Source organism: Macrobrachium rosenbergii, chromosome 12 (genome assembly GCF_040412425.1).
Source record: "Macrobrachium rosenbergii isolate ZJJX-2024 chromosome 12, ASM4041242v1, whole genome shotgun sequence".
NCBI classification, from domain to species: domain Eukaryota; kingdom Metazoa; phylum Arthropoda; class Malacostraca; order Decapoda; family Palaemonidae; genus Macrobrachium; species Macrobrachium rosenbergii.
The window spans coordinates 30,122,918-30,147,365 of record NC_089752.1 but is presented as its reverse complement, the minus strand read 5'-3'; the positions used below and the strand labels follow the sequence as shown (position 1 = coordinate 30,147,365).

Below are 24,448 nucleotides of genomic sequence, written 5' to 3'. Positions count from 1 at the left end.
AAGTACTGGAAGTCGTCAACTTTTTGGATTGGTTGATAGGAGCTCTCACCAGGAAAATAGAAGATCACAACGTTTTAGAGCATGACTTGGCTGTGGATTGGCTGGGCATTTTATCCTGTGCAGATATGGCAATGAGGGATGGCTCCTTCGAAGTTGCAGGTCTTTCTGCCAAAATAGTAAACGAGTTGCAGGCTATAGACAAGACCATCAGTTTTTCGAAGGGAGATGCTGTATGCACCTTCGTACTTGGCTTCCCCGCTAAGAACGAGTCCCCATCTAATCCCTGGCCATGCTCGTTCTCTATTAAAAACCTTATGGACATTATAGGACCAGAGGAGGGGGAAAGGGTCCTTTGCCTAGTGAGGGCGCAGAGGTATTATTTAGACAGGACAAAGAGAATCAGAGGCCCTGCCAGTAACCTCCGTCAAGAACCCTTCAAAATCGTTGTCTAAGAATGCTTTGTCACTTTTTCTTAGAAGTCTGATCATCAAGGCACACTCTCAAGTAGAAGATGATGTCCTACCTTCCTTTAAGGCGAAAGTGCAGATATTAGAGCTGTTGCCACTTCGTATGCCTTTCGGCATAGTATGTCACTCTCAACTATCCTCCAGTCGACATACTGGAAATGCAATTCCGTTTTTGCCTCACACTATCTTAAAGAAATTGAAACGACGTATGAAAATTGCAGTACCTTGGGTCCGTTATTGGTGGCTGGTTCAGTATTGGGGGAGGAAGCATAGGAAGCAACCCTTCCTATCCGTAACTTGCTGTGCCTTGAAATCTTGGGTGTCAAGTTTTTTTTGGGAGCCTGGGGGTACTTAAACTTGGAGTGCCCACCAGTTTGTGGTAGTGGTATGATGGTTTTAATCTTATTGTTGTTGGTGTTGGTAACTATTTTTTATTAATCTATTGTATTTTGGTACTGCGCCCAGTGCAAGGGCAGTTTTCCTGTTTTGCTATATGGGTGTTTGGAAGTCTCCTTCAGTCTAAGGGCCCCCTCTCAAAAGTAGGGACTTATCACGGCCATTCTGTTAAATTGCTACAGGTCAAGATGAGCACAGACCAAGGCACTAATCATCTACAGTGGCTCTCTTACCAGGTAAGGTTACAATAAACATTTTATCAGTGCTAACAGATTTGCATGTTGCAAATTCATCCTCTTATTGTTTTTGGAACAGAATATGTCCATTCATCCCACCACATATCAATGTGGGATTCAGCTATGTAATTACTTGGTAATTTACATAAATGGTATTTTCATAATAAATTAAGTTTCATATACACTTACCAAGTAATTACAAGATCAGAGCCCTCCCTCTGATGGACATTAAGCACAAAAGTAGCGACGATCACTGTTACGTTGTACCTATTGCTCCCCGATAGAGGGTGGGGTAGTTACCTACACTATAAATAAACGAATCGCTACCTCAAACTTCAAATTTTTAACTGCCACGCGAGTGGAAAGTATAACTATGTAATTACTTGGTAAGTATATATGAAACTTAATTTTATTATGAAAATACCAGTTTTACACTTTTCTTGGTTATACGACTGCATCAACTATTCCACTGAAAATAGAGTGATTATGAGAGAGCAATTGGGAAAACGTAGGATGTTGATGATAATAGTGATTGGGTTGGCTAGTGTTGTGTGAAAATTATTGTTACTATGCTCATTAGTGTTATGGAATAAGAAGAATCAAAGTGTATAATGATTAAATTTAATGTCAGAGTGTTTGTTCAGTATAGCTAAGCTCACCCTTGTATAGGTGCTGTTATGATTTTCCTTCCAGCCACTGTGGTAACTTCAACCAAGTAGTATGTCTGCATTACAAAATGTATACTCATAGATACCGTACTATGTACTATTATGTATTTTACTTTATTTTTATTTGTGTAAAATATAATTTATAGGCTTTAGACAATAGTATCAATTATATTTAGAGAGAGAGAGAAAAAGAATTGTAGGTTAGGCTGACAACTGGACTCGTGCATGATTGCAAAGCTTGTGTAGTCTGCAGTGTGGTTTTCACCATGTAATGATACTGTCTATTGTATCACATAATATATAGGTGTGAAATATCATTGATAGGATTAAAATTACATTGTCACATATGAACACTGGCATGGACATTATTATCCAAATATACCAACAACCTTTGCTTTGTTAAAAGTGGCATGACTGTCCAAGTCTGTAAGATCTGCAATTGTTTTCTATCTTTTCTATCTTCCAGTCACGTGTTCAGCTATATCTTTTTGGTCACTTGGTCATGCCAGAATTAACAGATGGTATTCCACACGAGTATTTTTCTTGCCATTAAGTACAAGTACTACCAGGTTTAAGTGCCTAATAGTTAAGCTGTGCATCTATGTAAAGTAGGCTGATTACATAATACCTCTTGAAAATGTGTATTAAATTTTTTGTTTGCTTGCTTTATCATCTGAATGTTTTGACATTGGGATAAACTTAAGTAGACCCTCCCTAACAACATCGGGCAAGGGTGAAGTATGCAAACTCGTCTACTTGGCTGTCATTGCCTTTCAGAAAGCTGTTGAGGGATTATAGTAAATTTTCATGGAGGGGTTGGCTGTGAATCAAGCAAGAGTTTTAGGAATTGAAGATTGATTAGGATGAGGACCATGATATATGTATATATATATAATTTTTTTAAATAAGTACTGAACTGTATGTATGACATCCTTTAAGATTTCATGTAAATCCAGACCACAGATTCCAATGATAACCATAGATTCCTTTATCATTGGTGGAGGTATGCTTACTCTGAATGCTCTCAGGTTTGTTTTGTCTGTTTGTAATCATTTATGCCCAATGTGCTTAATTTTACATATACAGTGCAAAATAAAATGGTTAATGGGGCTTGCCCAACTTTTCATTATATCTGTTGAGACCATTGCTAGTGACATGAATTTCTTTCCTAAAAATGTTTTAATTTTGTATTAATTACAGTACAGTTCTTGTTATTTCTCTGGTTTTGTTTTACTCTTATTGTCTATGTACAAACAAGACAGCAGTTGTTTTATTTGTGTTATAACCTGTCAATACATTGTATACAGAAGCAGAAAGGTTTAATCTATTGGCGTATTTTTCTAGAGTTGACAAAGATCGTAGTGGTTTCATTGATGCTCGAGAATTGCAGTCAGCTTTATCAAATGGAAACTGGACTCCCTTCAACCCTGAAACTGTCAGACTTATGATTGGTATGTAATACACTTTAGGTTATGGTTGATCCTCTTTAACTTTTTTAATATTTATTTATCTCCTACTAAAGTGTTTGCCATTAAAAGTTGGCATTTTGGCTAAAAATGGCACTGGTCATTGCCAAATTGTTGTTCTATCTTCACATTCAGAATTGAGACTCCATTGCAAAGTATCTTGTATCCCTGTTTGCTGTTCCTTTAACATGCGGATACTTCAAGAGAGTCATCTTAAAAAAACCGTATTTCACTATTAAAATTATGTAAAATATAATAACTTGACAAAATATATATATACATATGTTTATGCAGTATTAAAAATCGTAACTACAGTTTATTTAGTTAATGTGAGAACACTACAGTATTAAGTACATTGAAAAGTACAGTGAACTGTACAGTATTATTACCTTTTGAGGGAGTTACTGCAGCAGTTGCACACTGTAGACAGTACTTAAGTTACTTTACAGAATTCCTTTAGCCCCAGTATGCATTATGTCTGCCTTTATTTTCCTAATTTTTTTTTATTTCTTGCCTAAATGTCCAATTTCTTTAATATTTCCTTCTCCAGTTTTTACCTTGACTTGAAATGAAGCCTTACAGCGAGCATTATTAAAGTGAAAATGGTACTCATTGGTCTAATTAGAGTACTGTACTGCTGTATATAATGATAATGAACAGTGTATGAGATGACTTACAAGTACAGGCAGTCCCGGTTTCTGACGGTTCCGACTTCTGACGTTCGAGGTTCTGGCGCTTTTCAAATATATTCATCAGAAATTATTTCCCGGCTTCGACGCATGTTCGGGGTTACGACGCGTCGTACACCGATCCGGCCGGAAGAAATATGGCCCCAAAACGGCAGAATAATCATAATTTGAAGGTTTTTTTGATGTAAAACTCAATAATAATGCAGTTTACATCGTTTTCAATGCACCCAGAGCATTAAAAATAAGGTTTTCTTATGATTTTTGACGATTTTCGACGATTTTCCGGCTTACGACGATTTTCGGGTTACGACGCGGCGCAAGAACGGAACCCCCGTCGTAAACCGGGGACCGCCTGTATTTAGGATGTAATCACATGTAGCCTAGTGGTTTGCTGATATTTATTGGATACAGCTCTCTTGATGTCTGAAAATATTAAATACTACATTACTTTATAAATGTACTTTTTAATAATTCTGTCTCTTTTTTTCTAGTTTTGCTGTTTATTTTTTCTTTTTTACTTGAGAACTGAGATTCCTGTAAACCTTTGTGAGTTCTGGAAATTTTTCAATTTCTTGTGAGTTTGTTAAATCACTTCATACTTATGTGAAGATTTTGTGTATTTCTAATTACATCATGCATCTGCTACAGTAAATATTGACCATATGTTTCAGGTATGTTTGACAAGAAAGGTTCAGGAACCATAAGCTTTGATGAATTTGGCTATCTGTGGAAATATGTCACTGATTGGCAACAGTGCTTCCGCTCATTTGATAGAGACAACTCCGGTAGCATTAACAAGGGCGAGTTGAAGACTGCTATCACGACATTTGGCTACAGGTATGATTTTTTTTATGTCTCTTTCCTTTCCCCCTGTTTTCTTAATTTTTTAAATTTCCTATAGAAATCTTCATATCAGTCCTGAAGAAGGATTTGCTGTAAGATGTCCTAAACATGGGGAAACCGTTCGATCAGTGCTCCATTTTTCCATCTGCATACATGTGAATTACCTTGAGTGCCTTATTACTCAAATGATTTATACCTTAAACTGATATTACAGCAGTTATGATTATGACACAGAACTCTAGTGCTTAACAAACAGAAGCACAATTTGGATGAAGGGAATGATCATGATGGTTCCCTGTATAACAAAAGCTATGGTTGGTTTTTTAAAATACTGTACAGTATAATGGATTTTACAGTATTGTAGTATGTTAGTCTTTATCTGTAAGGTGCTTATATTTTTTAAATGTCAATTTAAAACTTTTATTATTTTCCATCCCTGAATATTTAACAGCACTGTATAGCCTTGCAAAACAAGTTTCTTCAAGCCTAACCTGATCAGGGTTGATCATCATTAATGCTACAAATACATTTTTGTTTTCTGATGTACTGTATATTTACTCTGTTTTTATGTAAAATGTTTGTTTTTGTTATCATAAATTTTACCATCCTTAGTTTCCTGATTTTAAACATCTGACTTACCTGGTAGTTACATATATAGCTTAAGTCCCTGACGCGCGGCAGAATTTCAAAACTCGCGGCAATCGCCGATGGGTAGTCAGGTGTACCACTAATGCGCCCTCTACACAGGTACCTTGAACCATTCCAACTGTTCCACAGATCTTCCCTGCCGCCATACCGGTTGCATCGTTAAGAATTTTGCTCGTTTGGCCCGTGTTTTTTTTCACAGAGTTTTGGTGAAGTACACTTTGGCTTTGGCTTTCGCTTGTTTTTTGGATTTGCTTTGGATTTTCTGGATTTGTTAGATATTGTTGATTTTGACCTTTGCTCGCTTTGGATTTTTCTTACGATTTTTTCTCTTTCCAAGATGTCTGACTCTGCTTCGAGTGTGAGAATGTGTGTGAGGGGGTGTAAAACCCGGCTTGCTAAAGCCGCGTTGGATCCCCACTCTATTTGTGTAAATTGCAGAGGTAAAAATTGCGAGTTAAAGGACAGATGTGATGAATGTTTTGGTTTATCAGAGAAAGAGTGGATGGATTACTACCGATATGTTTCTAAGCTTGAAAGGGATAGGATCAGAAGAGCCGGGAGTAGTAAATCTCGCTCTTCTAGAGATAGTCAGGGAACTGAAGATTCTCCTCATATCAATCCTATTATTCATTCTCCAGTAGTGGTAGTCCCAGAACCCCCCACTGATACTGATAAGGAACCAACCTTGAAGGACATGATGACGGCCATTCAAACCCTTGGACAAAAGGTAGAATCCCTCGCAAGAGACAGAGAGGATTTATGGTCGAATGTGAGAGATCTGAAACATTCAAGTGTTAATGAGAAAAATAAAAGTGCAAGTGTTGCGGAGGGTGCGATTGCTCGGTCCTGTCGTGCTCCTAGTCCTAGACCTCTTCCAAGCTCACCAACCCCTGTGAGAAGGAATGTCGACAGACGAAGGGAGGCGAGAGGCTTTAGCTACCGAGCAGTCGTCCCCTCGAGCGTACCTGTTGACGCTTCCCAGGACGCTCACCCTCGCCATAGGAAAGGCGAGGTTAAAGTGTTTTTGTCCTCATCGGAAGACGCTGTTACTAGACGGGGCTGGCGTCATACATCCGTATTGAGACCCCTCAAAAGGAAACTTCCTTCGGTGGAGCGGCATCGGGATTTGACGCTTCCTACTCCGGGATGTAGTCACTGGAGCAGTCTAGAGCGTTCCCCTCTTAGTTCGGACGATTGCTCTCCAGTGAAAAGCAGACGTATGTTGTCGCACGGCCGGCCGTCTGCTTCCGCTGATGGCGAAATGAGACCGGAAGCGTCCCCGGAACATCATTTCCAACGTCTCATCGAAGAAAATGAATTAGTAGTTGATATTGCAGCTCCCCCTGTCGATCCCCAACAGCAGGTAGCTCCATAAATCAGTCTAATTCAGGACATGCAACGGAAACACTCTTCCCTGATGCAAGTCTTGCAGCCTGCAGAAAAGACGGATGCAGATTTTTGTCCACCTATGGCTGTACGCGTCGCCCTGAGAAACTTTTGACCGATGTCGCACAGGCGCCAGTTCCAGTTCTCAAGTGACTTCAAGGTGCGGCGGGACAGCGAACGTGGGAAGAATGTTTCTCCTATTCAAGAGGCCTCAATCATTTTACGTCAGCCTGAGGAAGCTTTTTGACAGATGTCGCACAGGCGGCCAGTTCTCAGCGACCTTAAGGTTGGGCGGGACAACGATCGTCAGAAGTCTGGACGCCAGGATGCCCGAGTTGCTCAGAGGATGGACGCCAGGCGCCAAGAGCTTGGACGCCAGGGACGCCAGGCGTCAGAATCAAACGCCAGGGCGCCAGGCGTCACGAAGTTGGACGCCAAGACGCCAGGCATCAAGAATCTGGACGCCAAGACGCCAGGCGTCAGGAGGCTGGACGCCATACTTTATTACTACAAGAAGATGGACGCCAAGACACCAGCGCCACGAGACTGGACACCAGGACGCCGGCGTCAAGGTGATATTTTGAAAGACGTCGCTACTTTGGTTTTTGGTCAATCAGAAGAAGAGATTGATGATATCCCTCAGTCTCCTGTGGATCATATCGAAGAAGTTTTGGAAGAAGATGATAGTAAAGGCCATCAACTTTCATCAGACTTCAAAAACTTATGAAACTTTTGCGGAAGTTTTCCTGAAAACTTTATTCCGACGGCTCCTCGTTCCCCACCTTCAGAATTTACTCTTGGGAAGGCGTCTAAGGGGTCAGCTTTTATGAAGATGGTTTTGTCCCGCTCGTCCAAGAGAGCTCTTAAAATGATGAATGAATGGATGCTTTCAAAGAAGGAACAAGGAAAGACGGCCTTTGCTTTTCCTCCAGCCAAACTAGCTTCAAGATCAAGCGTTTGGTATCAAACTGGAGAATCGTTCGGCCTTGGAATACCTGCCTCTTCCCAAGGAGACTTCTCGAATCTTGTTGACTCATCTCGCCGAGTGGCCATGGGGAGAACGAAGTTTTGTTGGTCAACATCAGAGTTGGACCACCTCCTCAAAGGAATTTTTAGGGCCTTCGAGGTCTTTAATTTTCTGGACTGGACCCTGGGAGTGTTAGGAAGAAAGATGGGATTATTCAGCACGACCGACACCGAAGAATTTGTACATCTGATGTCGTGTATGGATAAAGGAATCAGAGACGGTGCAAGCGAATTAGCGGCGCTTTTCTCAGCAGGAATCCTGAAGAAAAGGGCCCATCTTTGCTCTTTCCTAGCTAATGGGGTCACATCCAGTCAAAAATCGGAACTAATTTACCCCCTTTTCCTCTCACCTCTTCCCTCAAGACTTGGTAAAAGAGGTCTCTACATCCTTAGCTCAGAAAACCACACAAGATCTCATATCGAAGACAGCAAGGAAAGTCTTACCAACGACTTTCATCACTAAAAAGAGTAAGGCTGAGGCTTCTGTGTTTCAGGGATCTCAGCCCTTTCGTGGTCGGCCCTCAGGTAGAGGTTCCTCGAGGGCGGGTAGAAGATCTACAACAAGAAGTGGCTCTAGACAGGGAAGAAACAGGACCTGACGTTCTTCCCCTTCAGGCAGCGGTAGGTGCCAGGCTGTTCAACTTCTGGCAGGTGTGGAAGAAAAGAGGAGCGGATCTTTGGTCCATTCAACTACTCAAGGATGGATACAAAATCCCTTTCCTAAGAAAGCCCCCGTTGGCAGACAAACCAATAGATCTGTCGCCCAGATACAGAGACGAGTCCAAGGCACAGGCAATTCAACAGCAAGTTTCCTTATTATTGCAGAAGAACGCAATAGAGAAAATACAAAATCTGGATTCGCCAGGATTTTACAACCGCCTTTTCCTGGTTCCCAAGAGCTCGGGGGGTTGGAGACCAGTACTGGACGTGAGTGCCCTCAACGTCTTTGTACAAAAGACGAAGTTTACCATGGAAACAACAAAATCAGTGTTAGCAGCAGTCAGACAACACGACTGGATGGTTTCCTTGGATCTTCAGGATGCATATCTCCACATTTCTATCCACCCGGGCTCCAAGAAATACCTGAGATTCATCTTCAAGGAAGAGGTATTCCAGTTTCGGGCTCTTTGCTTCGGCCTAAGCACGGCGCCCCAAATATTCACCAGACTGATGTCGAATGGCAAGGGAATGCTGCACACGAGAGGCATCAGGGCCTCTCTGTATCTGGACGACTGGCTCCTCAGAGCTCCTTCCTTCAATCACTGTCTGGAGGATCTTCAAACGACAATCTGTTTATCAGAGGAACTAGGACTTCTGGTAAACAGGCAGAAGTCACATCTAACCCCATCTCAAGAGATCCTGTATCTAGGGATGAGGATTCAGTCTCGGGATTTTCGGGTTTTTCCATCACCATCAAGGATGGAACAGGCCTCAAGTAAAACTAAAGGACTTTCTGGGGAAACGGATGTGCTCGGCGAGGGAATGGATGAGCCTGCTAGGGACCCTTTCCTCGCTAGAACAGTTTGTTTCCTTAGGAAGACTAAACCTTCGCCCACTCCAATTCCACCTCAATCGGTATTGGAGCAGAGAAAAGGGGCTAGAGATAGAGTGTATCCTCATTTCAGAGGCAATGAAACAATGCCTTCAATGGTGGAACGACCCAGTCAAGCTTCAGGAGGGCCTTTCATTAAAACAGAGGAACCCAGACCTAGTGTTGTTCTCCGATGCGTCGGACACGGGGTGGGGAGCAACATTGGGAAAGTTGGAAGTATCGGGATTCTGGACCAGAGAGCAAGAGAAGCTCCACATAAATCAAAAGGAGCTGACTGCAATATTTTTAGCCCTCAAAGAGTTACAACACTCAGTCCAAGACAAGGTCGTACAGGTCAACTCCGACAACACGACGGCATTGGCCTACATCAACAAGCAAGGCGGAACCCACTCCAGGTCGCTGTACGAAACGTCGAGGCAACTCCTTCTCTGGGCCAAAGAGAAGAATGTGACATTATTGACACGTTTCATTCAGGGGGAAAGGAATGTGAGAGCAGACAGTCTGAGCAGGAAAGGTCAAGTCCTGGCAACAGAATGGACTCTTCACCAAGATGTCTGCAGAGAATTGTGGCGGATTTGGGGTCGTCCATGCATAGACCTCTTCGCCACGGCTCAAACGAAGAGGATGGAGACGTACTGCTCTCCTGTGCCAGATCCCGAGGCAACGCACATAGATGCGTTCCTTTTAAATTGGTCCAACCTAGACGTTTACGCTTTTCCCCCGTTCAAGATCTTAAACAAAGTCATTCAGAAGTTCGTGTCCCACGAGAGCACCAGGATGACTCTAGTGGTCCCCTTTTGGCTGACAAGAGAATGGTTCACAGAGGTACGGGAATGGATGATGGACACGCCGAGAAGTCTGCCTCTAAGACCAGATCTACTCAAACAACCCCACTTGGAAAGGTATCACCAAAACCTCCAAGGTCTACAGCTAACTGCCTTCAGACTATCGAAAAACTCGCAAGAGCTAGAGGGTTTTCGAAGGAGGCAGCTAGAGCGATCGCAAGAGCAAGAAGGTCATCTACCATCAGGGTATACCAATCCAAGTGGGATATTTTTAGAGGTTGGTGTAAGGACAACTCCGTTTCCTCTTCCAGTACCTCTGTGACCCAGATAGCGGATTTTCTTCTTTACCTTAAGAGGCGACGTAACTTTTCAGCCTCGACTATTAAGGGATACAGGAGCATGTTGGCAGCTGTCTTCAGACACAGAAACTTGGATTTGTCTGCCAATAAGGATCTCCAAGATCTTCTCAGATCATTCGAGACTACCAAGGAGAAAAGTCAGAACTCACCAGCGTGGAACTTAGACGTGGTCCTACAGTTCCTCATGTCCGATAGGTTCGAACCTTTGCAAGAGATTTCATTTAAAGATCTCACAATGAAGACTCTATTTTTGGTTTGCTTGGCGACAGCTAAAAGAGTCAGTGAAGTACATGCCTTCAATAAAACCGTCGGTTTTAGGAACGGCAAAGCTATCTGCTCTCTACAACTGGGGTTTTTAGCTAAGAATGAACGTCCTTCACAACCATGGCCCAAGGCTTTCGAGATTACGAATCTGACAGAGATCGCAGGTGAGGAGTTAGAGAGAGTCCTCTGTCCGGTAAGAGCTCTGAGAGCGTACCTGCAAAGGACGAAGAGTTTACGAGGCAAGTCAGAGGCGCTTTGGTGTTCAGTTAAGAAGCCCTCTCTACCAATGTCAAAGAATGCGTTATCCTTTTTCATAAGACAGTTGATAAGGGAAGCGCATTCAGAATGCAGTGAAGCGGACCTTAAGCTTCTAAAGGTTAAAACCCATGAGGTCAGAGCGGTTGCAACCTCTGTAGCCTTTAGACAGAATAGGTCCCTACAAAGTATCATGGACTCTACCTTCTGGAGAAGCAAGTCAGTGTTTGCCTCACACTACTTGAAGCAAGTACAAACGCTTTATGACGACTGCTATACACTGGGACCATTTATAGCAGCTAACTCAGTAGTGGGAGAAGGGACTACCCCTGCAATCCCATAAATCGATGCCCTTGATTCTTGCCATGGAATAGTTGTAATGTTATGGTTGTTTGTGGAGATTGGACGCAATCTTCCGCAATCATTGATTTTAGTCAGGTAATCAGTTTGTTCCTTGGCAGCGCCCGGAACAAGGGTATTATAGGTTGTCTGTCACATAGAGGTTGGTACACCGGTTGGCAGCTCCTAGAGGTCTTCAGCCCCCTGAGTGGATCGCTGGACCTCTTAAGGAAAGCAGACATAATGAGGGGGAGTTCATTGAAGTCAGCTTCCTTAAACCAGGTAAGAACCTTAAGTTGGTTTGTTAATGGTTTAAGCAAAATTCCAAAGATGTTGGCTGTCTCTGACCCTCCACCAAAGGTGTCAATCAGCTATATATATAACTACCAGGTAAGTCAGATGTTTAAAAATGATATTTTCATAATAAAATAAATTTTTGAACATACTTACCTGGTAGTTATATATGATTAAATTCCCACCCTCCTCCCCTCTAGAGACTAGGGGCATGGAAGATCTGAGGAACAGTTGGAGTGGTTCAAGGTACCTGGGTAGAGGGCGCACTAGTAAAGTAAGTATACCTTAGTTTTACCAGACCACTGAGCTGATTAACAGCTCTCCTAGGGCTGGCCCGAAGGATTAGACTTATTTTACGTGGCTAAGAACCATTTGGTTACTTAGCAACGGGACCTACAGCTTATTGTGGAATCCGAACCACATTATAGCGAGAAATTAATTTCTATCACCAGAAATAAATTCCTCTAACTCTTCATCAGCCGGCCGCGGGAATTGAACTCCGGCCCATCGAATGACAGTCCAAAGCTCTACCGAGTCGGCCAACAGAGGGCTAGTGGTACACCTGACTACCCATCGGCGATTGCCGCGAGTTTTGAAATTCTGCCGCGCGTCAGGGACTTCAGCTAAATACGAGTATATAACTACCAGGTAAGTATGTTCAAAAATTTATTTTATTATGAAAATATCATTTTTATCATCCGTATTTTGAGTCTGCTTCTATGTTCTCGTCACCTAGAGGTATTTTCTTGAATATGCATAATTAGGTTATTGCCCCCTTTACTCTTTTAATTTACTGCAAAAAATGCTTGTGCCCTATGATTACTGGAGAGTAGGTGAAATCATCCCCAATTGCAAGTCCACTGTAGTGTTATTGCATCACAGCTAGTACTTTAACCAGTTTCTGTTATTTTTCAGTAAAGTTGTCAGTCTGCTGTTTACAGCTACATTAATGAAAATTCTAAAGTTGCACACCTTTCTTTTGACATTAAAATCTAATGAATCAGAAAATATTGCGTTATATATAGTAAAATTTGGCCATTTTCAGATTTTCTGAACAGTTTTATGATGTATTGATGAGAAGGTTCGATAGAAGTAATAAAGGGGCAATCTTCTTTGACGACTTCATTCAGTGCTGTATTGTGCTTCATGTAAGTAAATCTTTTGAATTTTTGCTTGTTAGTGTTTTGTGGTGGTGATATGAGCTGTTTCTTTTTCATTCCTGATTTTCAGTTTTTGGTATGTTTCCAAAACAGTTTGAAAGAGCATGTAAACACTGTGCAGTCAAGAGTCCCTGGGTAATTGTAATTACTTAAATCAGTACATAGGACAGCTGTCTTGTCTATGGCATGTTCCCTCTCCTAATCAAATCTTATTTGTGAAATTTAATTAAAAGTATTTGCGGTAGTGTTTTCATGGCTTCTATTAAAAGGGTAAAACTCATATTGAGCGACTCAAGAAGTGCAGTTGAAGCAATAGGATCATTTAAATCAAATAATCACCTTGTCCAAAATATCCAATGGGAAATACATCAGTTAATTACAAATGGCCTTCAAATTCAAATTTGTTGGATCCCAGCCCATGTAGGCATTGAGGGTAATGAGAAAGCAGATAAAGCTGCTAACTTGGCTTGTACAATCCCCCCAACTACTACGAAAGCCCCCATATCAGACTGGTTAGCATCAGTTAAACCCTTAATTTATAGGGATTGGCAAAATGATTGGACAAATATACCCCCTCAAAACAAACTAAAACAAATTAAGAACGAAGTTAAAAAGTGGCATTCTTCTACCCAAAAGCAAAGAATCAATGAGGTTATTTTAACAAGACTCAGAATAGGACACTCCAGACTCACACATGGTCATCTGATGTCAACTCCGCACACAAACCCAATAACTTGTGAAAGATGTAACATCCCAATAACAATCAAACATATCTTGATTGACTGTCCCAGATGGCATCATGAAAGAAATACTTATTTACAAAATAATCAATAAAGGATATTCTAGCAGAAGGTAATAACTTGTCAATTAATAATATCATTCTCTTCTTAAACAAAATTAAATTGATAAGTAAAATATAATCTTCCCCCATTTTTTTTTTCCTTCTAGATTTTTTTTTTCCTTCTAGATTTTTTTTTTAATTCCCCCCTTTTTTTATTATTTATTTATTTTTTTAACCATTTAATTTTGTATGTACTCTTTCCCCCCCTTTTTTTTCCCAGCCCGAGAAGAACCCTAAAAGAGTTCAGAGGTCTGGTTAAACAAATCATTTATAACTAACTAATTCAAATAATTTTATTTGGGATGAATCTTACCTACTGTTAAAGATAGCTTATATCTCCGCACCGATAGGCGAGTCAGCAGCCAAACAAAAGATTGAATGGCTGCCTGGATGACTGTCTAGTACACCTGTTCTCCACAGGGTGTCTTTCGAATATTTTAGCTCTTGTCAGAATTCTTCTTTCCGCCATTTTGGATATGTGCTTGTTGGTATTTCATCGCTGTTTGTTGCTATCGCGGTACTGTACATTTATTTTTCCTAGGATGCCACCATTGGAATCAAGGCTAAGAATGTCAGGTTCTTTAGGAATGGTTACTGTGTTAGCTGGATGTTGATTTTTTAGGATATACACTGACTGTGACAGTGGTATGAAGTGTGATCTTGAGAATAGATGTGAGGAAGTAGGGATTTTTGAAGGACTCTGCTTATGCTCATTATTATAGGGAAAGAAGGGAAGCAGATAGATTGCTAAAGTAATTCATTAGGTCAGATTATCAACCTGTCATTTCTCCCCCTTCTCCAGGTCCTTCGTCTATAGTTATCCATTCAGGAATTTTCCCATTTACAATGTTTCATTTTACGACAAATCAAGTTTGTGATAGGGTTAGCAATTCCGATGGTTTCGAAGTTACGAAGCAATACCGTTACAATAATGCCGAAAATCTTTTAAATTTTGTCCGTGATGGCCACAGGCAGCAGCGCACAATAGCGTCATGAACTTCTTGGAGATAAATGTTTGCGATAGAGTACCAATACATATTTAATGTTTATGATACAGTAATTCATATTTCATTAAAGGATATGTATGCACAGTACTGAGGGAGAGAGAGAGAGGCATGTTTACATTAATTAAAGCCTAATACAGTAACATGCACACACACACACGTGCACACACACACAGACACACACACACACATATACTCTCTTACACTGTTTTGTTTATATTCTTGTTTATATTTTTATTAATTTTCTCATTTTTTTATTGTTATAAACCAAATTATAAATGCAATCAAGTTCTTAGGGTAGGTACATATGCACACATTCAATTCCATGCCATCGGTGAACTTGGTACAGCCTGTAGGGTTTTGTCTTGCCTACATATGAGATAAGCATTTTAAATATTTTGTATGGTGATTAGAGATGAAATATTCTCTTGTTTTACTGTTATGTGTGCTAATCACACTTAGAATAAGCTAAACTTGTAATAAAAACGATACAGTAAATCAGGCAAAGCAAAAAAAAAATGTAACGCCTACTTACATATGCATGCAGTCATTCGAAGGCATCTTGAACTTCTTGGAGTTTTTGTAATTTTATGATTGTGATACAGTAATTCATATTTCATTAAGGATATGTACAGTACTGAGAGAGAGAGAGAGAGAGAGAGAGAGTTTACATTGGTAAACAAACGATTCGGCGGGAAAGAGCTGTTTTGTGATTATGAGGGATTTTACTAATTTTACTTCTAACATAAAGTATGTTAATTTACCTTTGTATACCCGTTTTACATTTATGTTAAAAAATAATAATAATTCCATTAATACATTAATTTTTTTTTTTTACCAAATACAAAAATTATTTTCCTAATTCTTTCAGTAGTAGGCTGAATCAGCTGATTCTGGGAATCATTTTTTTTGCCACAGGCAGGACAATTTTTTTTTTTTTACATATTACGATGATAATATATCAGTATGTATATTAATACAGTATAAATGGATTCTGTAAGTAAAATAACGGTTTCATCACTATTACCTTTATCTGAAGCACAGCTGTAATGACCTATTTGACTTTTGCAAATAGATGCTATGTGTATAACACCTGGACTAGCATAGGTCTGTAGTTCACACATAGCCTAAACATTTTTACCTCATGTATGGTTAATACTATATAGTAACAACTCATAAGGAAGTTGCAGTATAGAAATACATTATTGGTCAAAAAACCATGATCAACTGTGAGTATAGTGTAGACTAGGCTACTGTATATGTATGGATTGTATAGTATACCCTAGTGTAGGCTAGGGTAATTTCAAGTTAGGTTTTTTCAAGAAACGATGGGGTTTTTGTAACCTAACCCCATCGTAAATGCGGAAATACCTTTACTCAATCTAGTCCTATTCTTTGTTAATGCTTTAGTTACTACTGAGACTTCCTCTTTAGCTCTGGTTTCTGCTCCCCTTTCGGTTCAGGAAAAGCGTATTTAGAAATCAGAGCAGAATGTAAACCTTATTTTGGTAGTACAAGGTTTGTCTGAATTGGTTAGGAAACCTGTCATAGTCCTCCCCCATAGTGTGCAATCATTTTTGTGTTCCCTTGTAAGAGGTGAGGTTTCAGTGCCCTCGCCCATCTGTAGCCCAAGCCTAGGACTGCCCTACGACAGTTGGAAGAGTCCACCACCAGGTAACTGGGTCGGTTCTCAGGGTGATGTGGTTTTATGCCTTCAGTCACTTGTCTCTCCGTTTTTCGCGCTCTGAATCTTGTTTACAATGCATAAACTGAAAGATCTTTTTGGTAAATATTAACCTTCGCTAGGTGAGCGACTTTTACCGTCATCATTACCTAGTATGAGGTTGTTAGCACCAATAGGACTAATTACATAGGTATAGAAAGTTTCATTAATAATAATGTGTCTGTAGTGAGTTGTACTTATTCTGATGTTATGTTGACTCTGTCGATTGTGTAACCAATCTCTTCATCTTTTGCTCATTTTAAATCCTTGTCTGCTAGCCTATGCTCAGTTTAAATCCTTGTCTAGTAGCCAATTCCTCTTTCTCCATCAAAATGCACTTGTTTGTTCTTTACATGCTTTTTCTTCTGCTATCGGCAATTTTCTTACTTTTGCCTTGATTAATGTTTCTCTTTCCAACTCTACCATGGTTACAGTACCGTATGTACTGTTGCTTCCAAGCTAGATATTATTCTAGTTACCGAGCTTTCTAAGGATGTGTCATATGGGAATGCTCTCAAGTCTGTTGACTTGCTTTCGGACGAGGCGGGAGAGTCATTGTAACTCCCCTTCCCCCCACACCTCCCAACATTTCCCGCTTTCTTTGGTGACTTGTTTTCTCCACTAGCTGACTAGTGTGGACTCGGATGAGTTGCTTTGGACTGCGTTTCCTTGTCTCCCTTTCATCAAGTCGCGGATGCGACACTGGTACTCAGCTGCTGTTGCGTCATGTCACCTCCTGTCTACTGCTGTTGCCCTCTGGCAGAAGAAGAGTTTGAATTGGTGCATCTCCTTCAGTTTGATTGGCGTTTGCTGGAGCGTTGCGCTTTGCTGTATCCTCATTTAGTTGAGGAAAGAGCCCACATAGAGAATAGGTCTCTGTTGTCTTCAAGTATTTCAGCGCCCTTTAAGTATTTGGAGAAAGAGAACCCAAGCTTTCTCCTTCAGTTAGAGCTCGTTTCATAAGTTTTCTTGTACTCGGGTGCACAAAGCTCCCTTTAAGTCTGCCGGGGGCTTTTCTTCTGGTTTTTTTATGAAGTTGTAGAGCACAGGCGTTAATCGGCTCGTAAACCGTCTTTGATTGAAGATTCGGTTTTATCTATCTCTTTCCTGTGAAGAGAAACTTGAGACTGACAAGTGCTTTGGACATGCTGAAGCAGAGTCTCAGTTTAGATTGTTGTAGTTTTTATCTTTTATTGAACTTTTGCTCAGTATAATTGCCTCTTCTCTGCATCAGCTTAGAGAGGTTGAGGTGCCAGCTTAGGGAGTTTGTGAAGCCAGCTTTAAGTATTTTTGGCTTTGGCTCCAGTGGGAGTGAAGAAGAATGTTAGTGTTTAACTTGCATAGTCATACCCATTTCTGAATCTGCAGGCTAATGTTCTCATGCTTATACTAGCTCAGTTTGGAAGAAGGGGGAACACTAATGCTTCTATCTGCAGTAAAGGCTTATGCTGCGCAGATTAAAGCAGTAATGGAGGATATGTTGGTACTAGTCTTGTTTTATATCTTTTGGGGATCAGTTCAGCTCTCAGGTTCTGGTAGATGGCCAGTTGCAGGCTTTCTGGCATGCTTGGAGAAACTTAGTAGCAGAACCTTAAGTGGTGGAGGTACTGAAGGAGAGTTATGATTCCTTTCAGGTTATCTTCCACTAGTTTAGTCTCCTATAGCTGTTGCTTTGTCTTCTCCAGCAAGAATCTCTCATTCTTTAGTAGGAGCTTGTAAATTAGAGAGACTGAAATGGAACAGATGGTAATTCATGGGGATTTACCTCTGATTTTTTCCAAGCTCCATAAGGAACCAGAGAATGGCACCCTGTGTTGGGCACATCGTGACTGAATAACTTTGTGTCTGTCCCCAAGCTTTTTGGTTTTTCCAGCATGGTTTCAGTGACTTAAAAAAGAATGATCAAATGGTGGACATGCAAGAGTCATTTTTCTCATACCAGTACATCCTCAGTCATGCAAGTTCCTTCGAGATGTATTTACAGAGAAGGTATTGCTGTTCAAGGCGCTTTGTTTCAGCTCATGTACAGTGCCCATATAAGTATTCACAGGGAGTGTGTTGTCTATAAGCAGATGGTGTTGGCTGTCAGGAGCAAGAATTCTTCTCTACCGAGTCAGCTGGATCAAGTTGGCCAAACTCTGTCGACATTATGCCAAAGGCCAAGGATCTGTTGCTTCACCTGGGTCAGCCTCTGTGCTTTATGATTTTCAATTGACTTACCTAACTCCTCATTCTTATCTGGTGATGTGGGGATAATACTTGCAGTTTGCAAGCTTGTCTGTGAGAAGACAAATAGTCACTTGCTTCCGGAAGAATTTTAGCAAGGTTCCTGTGCAGTAAGGGCTTTCTTTATTAGGAAACATGGCCTCACTGGAGAATTTGTCAGAATAATCAGGCTCAGTTACAATACAGCCTCAGCATAAGAGATTACAACTTACAGCTAACATATTTTAAATGTGTAAGGAATTCAGGACCATTATTGTTGCCAGGTTCTGTAGGAGGGATGCTGGAACTAAGAGTTGACCATTTTATTCGTAAACCTACGTCCAGTTTTGTTTTTTCCCTGGGCCATGTAACACGAATGGTCAGCACTACACCTGGTAAAGCTTGCAAAACATCAGGGCAGTTGAAAGACCTTCAAAGATGCCTAGCAGGTTTATCCCTGGTCAGAAACTAAGTCATAGTGGAAAGATTGCTTATTTCAGTGAAATAAACAACAGTATATTGGTTTAATAGTCCATTCTGTGGAAGGACAATTTTTTGGTAATTGGGGATTCAGGAAGAACAAAACTACCTACAGTGTAGCTATTACATATGCAAGCTCGACAGCTGCTTTGGAATTAGAGTAGTGCTCAAATGTGGCCTTATTAGCATGCAGGTGAACTGGAACAACCAATTGATTACTACTCCTTTGAAGGCCCTCAGGCTTGAGCAATGGATGTGTTTCTTTAAGTTTGGCCTGATTCAGACTCATAGGCCTTCCTCCTCTACCTACTGTAAGGAAGTATTGAGCAAAGTTCAAGTTTGAGAATTGCTCAATGACTCCTGTAGAGCCCTAGTAGCCTCAGAGCAAATGATTTTTGGACTTTCTGGCTGTCTTGGTAGATGTCTCTCTTATTCTTCCGTTATGGGGAAATCAACTCAATCTACAGAATTCCTTGCACTTCCTGTAACTTCTGCATCTCACACTTAACCTCTTGGAGATGCTTGACTGTCTCCTACCATTAAGTGAATTTTCAAAATATGGGTTCTATCCTCAAGTGGAAAACAACCGTGGCAGTGCATTAGAAGCAGTGGTTCATGTATTGCTCATAGTGCCATTCTAGAGGAATCTTTCAAGGTTATCATTCCTTGCTTTCCTCGGTATTGTGTTATGTGCCATTAGATGTGGCTGACGATCAGCACCTCAAGATGTCTAGATCAGTTGAGTTGAAGCCCCTACAACTCAGTATCAGTCTCTCTCTGGAATTTAGATGCAGGTCTAAATTTTATCTGCAGATTCTTTTGAGCCTTTGAAATGAGTTCCATTGGATTATGTACTATTAAATTCTCTTTTATTTAGCACTGTTGGCAGTTAAAAGAGTAAATTTATTGCAAGAAATCTCCTTAAGGTTGTTATAAAAGGGAATGCTATTTTATATTTTTGCCTTAGAGCTAAGAATGATGTTAAGGCTAAGTTTTTCCAAAAACTGTAAGAATTCCAATTTAACCTCTTTGCTGAGGAAGAAAAGGAACACTTCTCTGTCCTGTTGGGGCAATTAAAACTTACTTAGGTCAGTTAAGCCTTGAAGAGGCAGTTAACCTTTTATTTTGTGATATTAGAAACCTAGAACATCTTTGTCTAAAGTTAAGCCTGGGGGAGTCAAAGTTAACCTTTTGTTTTGTGGCTTTAGAAAACTTAGATGTCTTTGTCAAAGTTTAAGCCTGGAAGAGGCAAAGTTAACCTTTTGTTTTGTGGTTTTAAAAAACCTAGAATATCTGTCAAAGGTTAAGCATGGATGAGGCAAAGTTAACCTTTCGTTTTGTGGGTTTAGAAAACCTAGATGTCTTTGTCAAAGGTTAAGCCTTGGGGGCGGCAAAGTTAATCTTTTGTTTTGTGGTTTTAAAAAACTAGAAATGTCTGTCAAAGGTTAAGCCTAGAGGAGGCAAAGTTAACCTTTTGTTTTGTGGTTTTAGAAAACCTAGAATGTCTTTGTCGAGGGTTAAGCCTGGAAGAGGCCAAGTTGACCTTTTGTTTTAAGATTTTAGAAACGTAGAACGTCTTTGTCAAAGAACACGAGGTTCTCTGTGACTTATAGACTAGTGCATGAGAACTAGCTACATACCTTTTACCTTTATTGAAGGTAAACATCATAATGTGAGAGCTGTTGAAACTTCATTTAGTTCTACGACAATCTGTCGCATGAGGATGGGATTAATGTGGTGTGCAGTAGAAGTGCAATTTGGTTTTTGTACTCAATACCTTAAGCATGCAGAATTGTTTTTGAAAACAGCAAAGCCCTTAGTCTGCTATTAGCAGCAGGTAAAGTCTTTTTTGAACCCTTTAGGATCTTTGTTTTAAATCCTGGGTTTTAGTATTTTGGGGAGCATGAAGGTACATATATTGTATAGGAGCATACCTTTATCATAAAAGTATTTCTTTTTATTGACTGTCATTTTATAGGGCTTTTGGACCCAGGCACAGGGGTCCCCTCACGCTGCTTCTGTTTCATTCTGACTGAATTGAAGCGGTTTTCTCTGCAAGGCTGCTCTTCGCTTGCACACATATGAGAGCCTTGCTCCCTGAATGGAATCCATCATCTGGCGGCAGTAAGATCAGGAAAGGATTCCAGACCAGGTAAGAATGTTTTGTGTTTCATGCAAGAAACCTTTAACTCGATTGGCTGAGCGGATTTTGTCTAGCTGCACTACCCACCATCCTGTTCTTAATGTGGGAATCAGCTATCTGTAACAGTAGGTATGATTCATCCCAAATACAGTAATATAAATTTTCGTAATAAAATTTATTATTTGGATACATACCTATTGTTAAAGAACACCCTACCCAGCCTCCCTACAACTTAGTGGGCTGTCAAGGAGAATTCTGACAAGAGCTACAACATTCGAAACACACCTGATGGAGAACAGGTGTACTAGACAGTCATCCAGGCAGCCATTTGATCTTTTGTTTGAAGGCCGACTCGCCTGTCAGTGTGGAGATATAAGGTTTTTTCAACAGTTGGTAAGTATCCAAATATTAAATTTTATTATGAAAGTTTCTATTATTAAATAGGAAGGTGTGATATTCAGAAATAATGTATAGCTAAAGTCTGATATTGTACTTTTGTGTTCTTTTTTTTTGCCATTTATGTATTACAAAGATTTTGTTAGGCATGGGATACTTCAAAATATACTTCAGCTTCACCCTTATGATTGGTGATAGGATTCCTGTATGATGAGGTAAAGATGGATGGACTCACTCACGATGTTTTTAGCTCAGTGGTTAAGTTAAACTACATGATACTGTTTTTAGAAAGAAAAACTCCTGTAAAAGTTATATGTTAATTGATAAAAACTTGGGCCCTGCAAAATATAAGACCTATCATAATAGAGACTGTATTTCTAAGAATTTCTGGATGTACATGGCTTAAACAACAGACACAAATTGAGAGTTTAAAGTTGTAGTGGGAGATCCAGATGAGAGTGAAGCAAAGGAAATGGTTAAAAAAAATTGTTGAAAGCAATGTTGCTGTGACTCATAGGAATTGTGCAGTGAACTTTAAGTACTTTTTACAGTGTGCTTTGCAAGATATACTGTAGCTAGTATCACCTTGTTGGAGATGGATTTATAGTTGGTTGAAAGACAACTAACTTCATTATAGTTTTTTACAGGCTTACCAGAAGGGTCAATTTCAAAATGACAGGTGAAAATTAAGGCAAGGTAAATGTATAGTTAGAGTGTTAAGTGAGTGGAGACCAGAGAGAATACGGTAGATAAGCAATATGGAAATTTATAGATCGTTTTCTGGCTTTCCCTATGAATTTCTTAAGACTCATTTTTAAAGTACAGTATTGTGCTCAGCTTATTGTGGCAGCCTAAGCTTATGTAAAACTTGAGTTCATTTAATTTTAAAAATGTTGTCATGGCAATTTTAAATTATTGTATAGTACAGTATGGCTAATCAAATGCAAAAGTTGGACATTTATGGCAGAAATATTGTGCAATGCTCATTAATCCCTTAACCCTTAAACGCCAAGCCTCTATTTACAAAAACATCTCCCGTATGCGGCGTTGGGAGTTAAGCGCCAGCGGAAAAAAGTTTTTAAAAAAATCACAGCACTCTTAGTTTTTAAGATTAAGAGTTCATTTTTGGCTCCTTTTTTTGTCATTGCCTGAAGTTTAGTATACAACCATCAGAAATGAAAAAATATCATTATCATATATAAATATTGAAATATATGACAAAAAAAAAAAAATTTTCATATATAATTTTATACAAATCGCTGTGAGCAAAACGGTTAAAGCTAACGGGTTATTTTTTTCTTTGTATTGTACACTAAATTGCGATAATTTTGGTATATAACAAATTGTAAAACGATCAAAGCAACACAGAGAAAATATTATCACAAAATGATGCATGAATTAAGTAACGCTCAGGCGTAAAAAAAAATGTTTTTCAAAAATTCACCAGAAATCGAAATATTGTGCTAGAGACTTCCTGTTTGTTGAAAAAGAAGCTAATTGATTGAATATTACTAGACTGTAAGTGTTTTAGCTTACAATTGCAGTTTTCAACCATTTCGGTCGAGTTAAAGTTGACCGAAAGTCGAATTTTTTCTATTTATCGTGATTTATATGAAAGTATTTCAAAAATGATAAAAGCTACAACCATGAGTTATTTTCTGTTGTATTGTACATGAAATTGCGCACATTTTCATATATAAAACTTTATGTAACGACTAATATAAAACGGTGCAAACATTACGACAACGTGATTTAAAGAATTTCTGAGATGTTGGCCGAGTTACGTAGCGGACGTAAGGAAAATGTTTTTTTCAAAAATTTACCATAAATCGAAATATTGTGCTAGAGACTTTCAATTTATTGCAAAATGAAGGTAAATGATTGAATATTACTAGAATGTAAGAGTTTTAGCTTACAATTGCGTTTTTTGACCATTTCGGTCGAGTCAAAGTTGACCGAAGGTTGAAATTTTGGCAGTTATCGTGGTTTATATGAAAATATTTCCAAACTGATAAAAGCTACAACCAGGGGTTGTATGTTGCTGTATTTTACACGAAATTGCGCACATTTTCTTATATAAAACTTTATGTAACGGCTAATATAAAACAGTGCAAAACTTACGACACAATGACGAAAGAATTTCTGAAATTTTCGGCTGAGTTACCGCGCGGGCGTAAGGAAAAAGTTTTTTTCAAAAATTCACCATAAATCGAAATATTGTGCTAGAGACTTCCAATTTGTTGCAAAATGAAGGTAAATGATTGAATATTACTAGAATGTAAGAGTTTTAGCTTACAATTGCGTTTTTCGACCATTTCGGTCAAGTCAAAGTTGACCGAAGGTTGAAATTTTTTGTAGTCGACGTACGGTACGTCCACTCGGCACCCAGTAGACAATTTTAGTCGACATATGATACGTCCAGTCGGCGTTTAAGGGTTAACTGTCTTTTATGATAAACAGTCTCTCGTGCCCCAGTGGTCAGCTTAAAACACGCTGGGTAAATATTTTCATTCCCTGATTAAAAGAAAAAAGAAGTAATAGGCAAACACAATTAGTTATTTCTGAAAACAATGTTCATAGTATATACATTCATACAAGCTAAAACATGCTATTCAGTTTGAGGCTTACATAACATGGCTTCTGATAATTTGAAAGTTTTTCCAGAACATGGGTTCTGGTAAGTGAAAGTTTTTCCCATGCTTTAATTTTTTACTCATTACATTTATATTTGGTAGATATTTACTTTTTGCTTCTCTTATTATTGTACTTTTTACCTTTCTTGTCAACCTATTCATTCTTCTCTTTTATCATGAACATGTAGTT

General features: G+C 39.5%; 1 protein-coding gene across 20 annotated transcripts in view; it reads left to right on the top strand.

Moving 5' to 3' along the window:
• Alg-2 (Apoptosis-linked gene-2) overlaps positions 1–24,448 on the top strand; it is a 279,592-nt gene that overhangs the window by 224,089 nt on the left and 31,055 nt on the right. For 19 of the 20 annotated variants that reach the window (XM_067113781.1, XM_067113783.1, XM_067113779.1 and 16 more), the window contains 3 exons: positions 3,112–3,218; positions 4,594–4,759; positions 12,719–12,821. In XM_067113781.1, the coding sequence (XP_066969882.1) occupies positions 3,112–3,218; positions 4,594–4,759; positions 12,719–12,821 (376 nt within the window). Of the gene's footprint in view, positions 1–3,111; positions 3,219–4,593; positions 4,760–12,718; positions 12,822–21,064; positions 21,134–24,448 lie in introns of those variants that run through there. The other variant, XM_067113800.1, reaches the window with a different exon arrangement.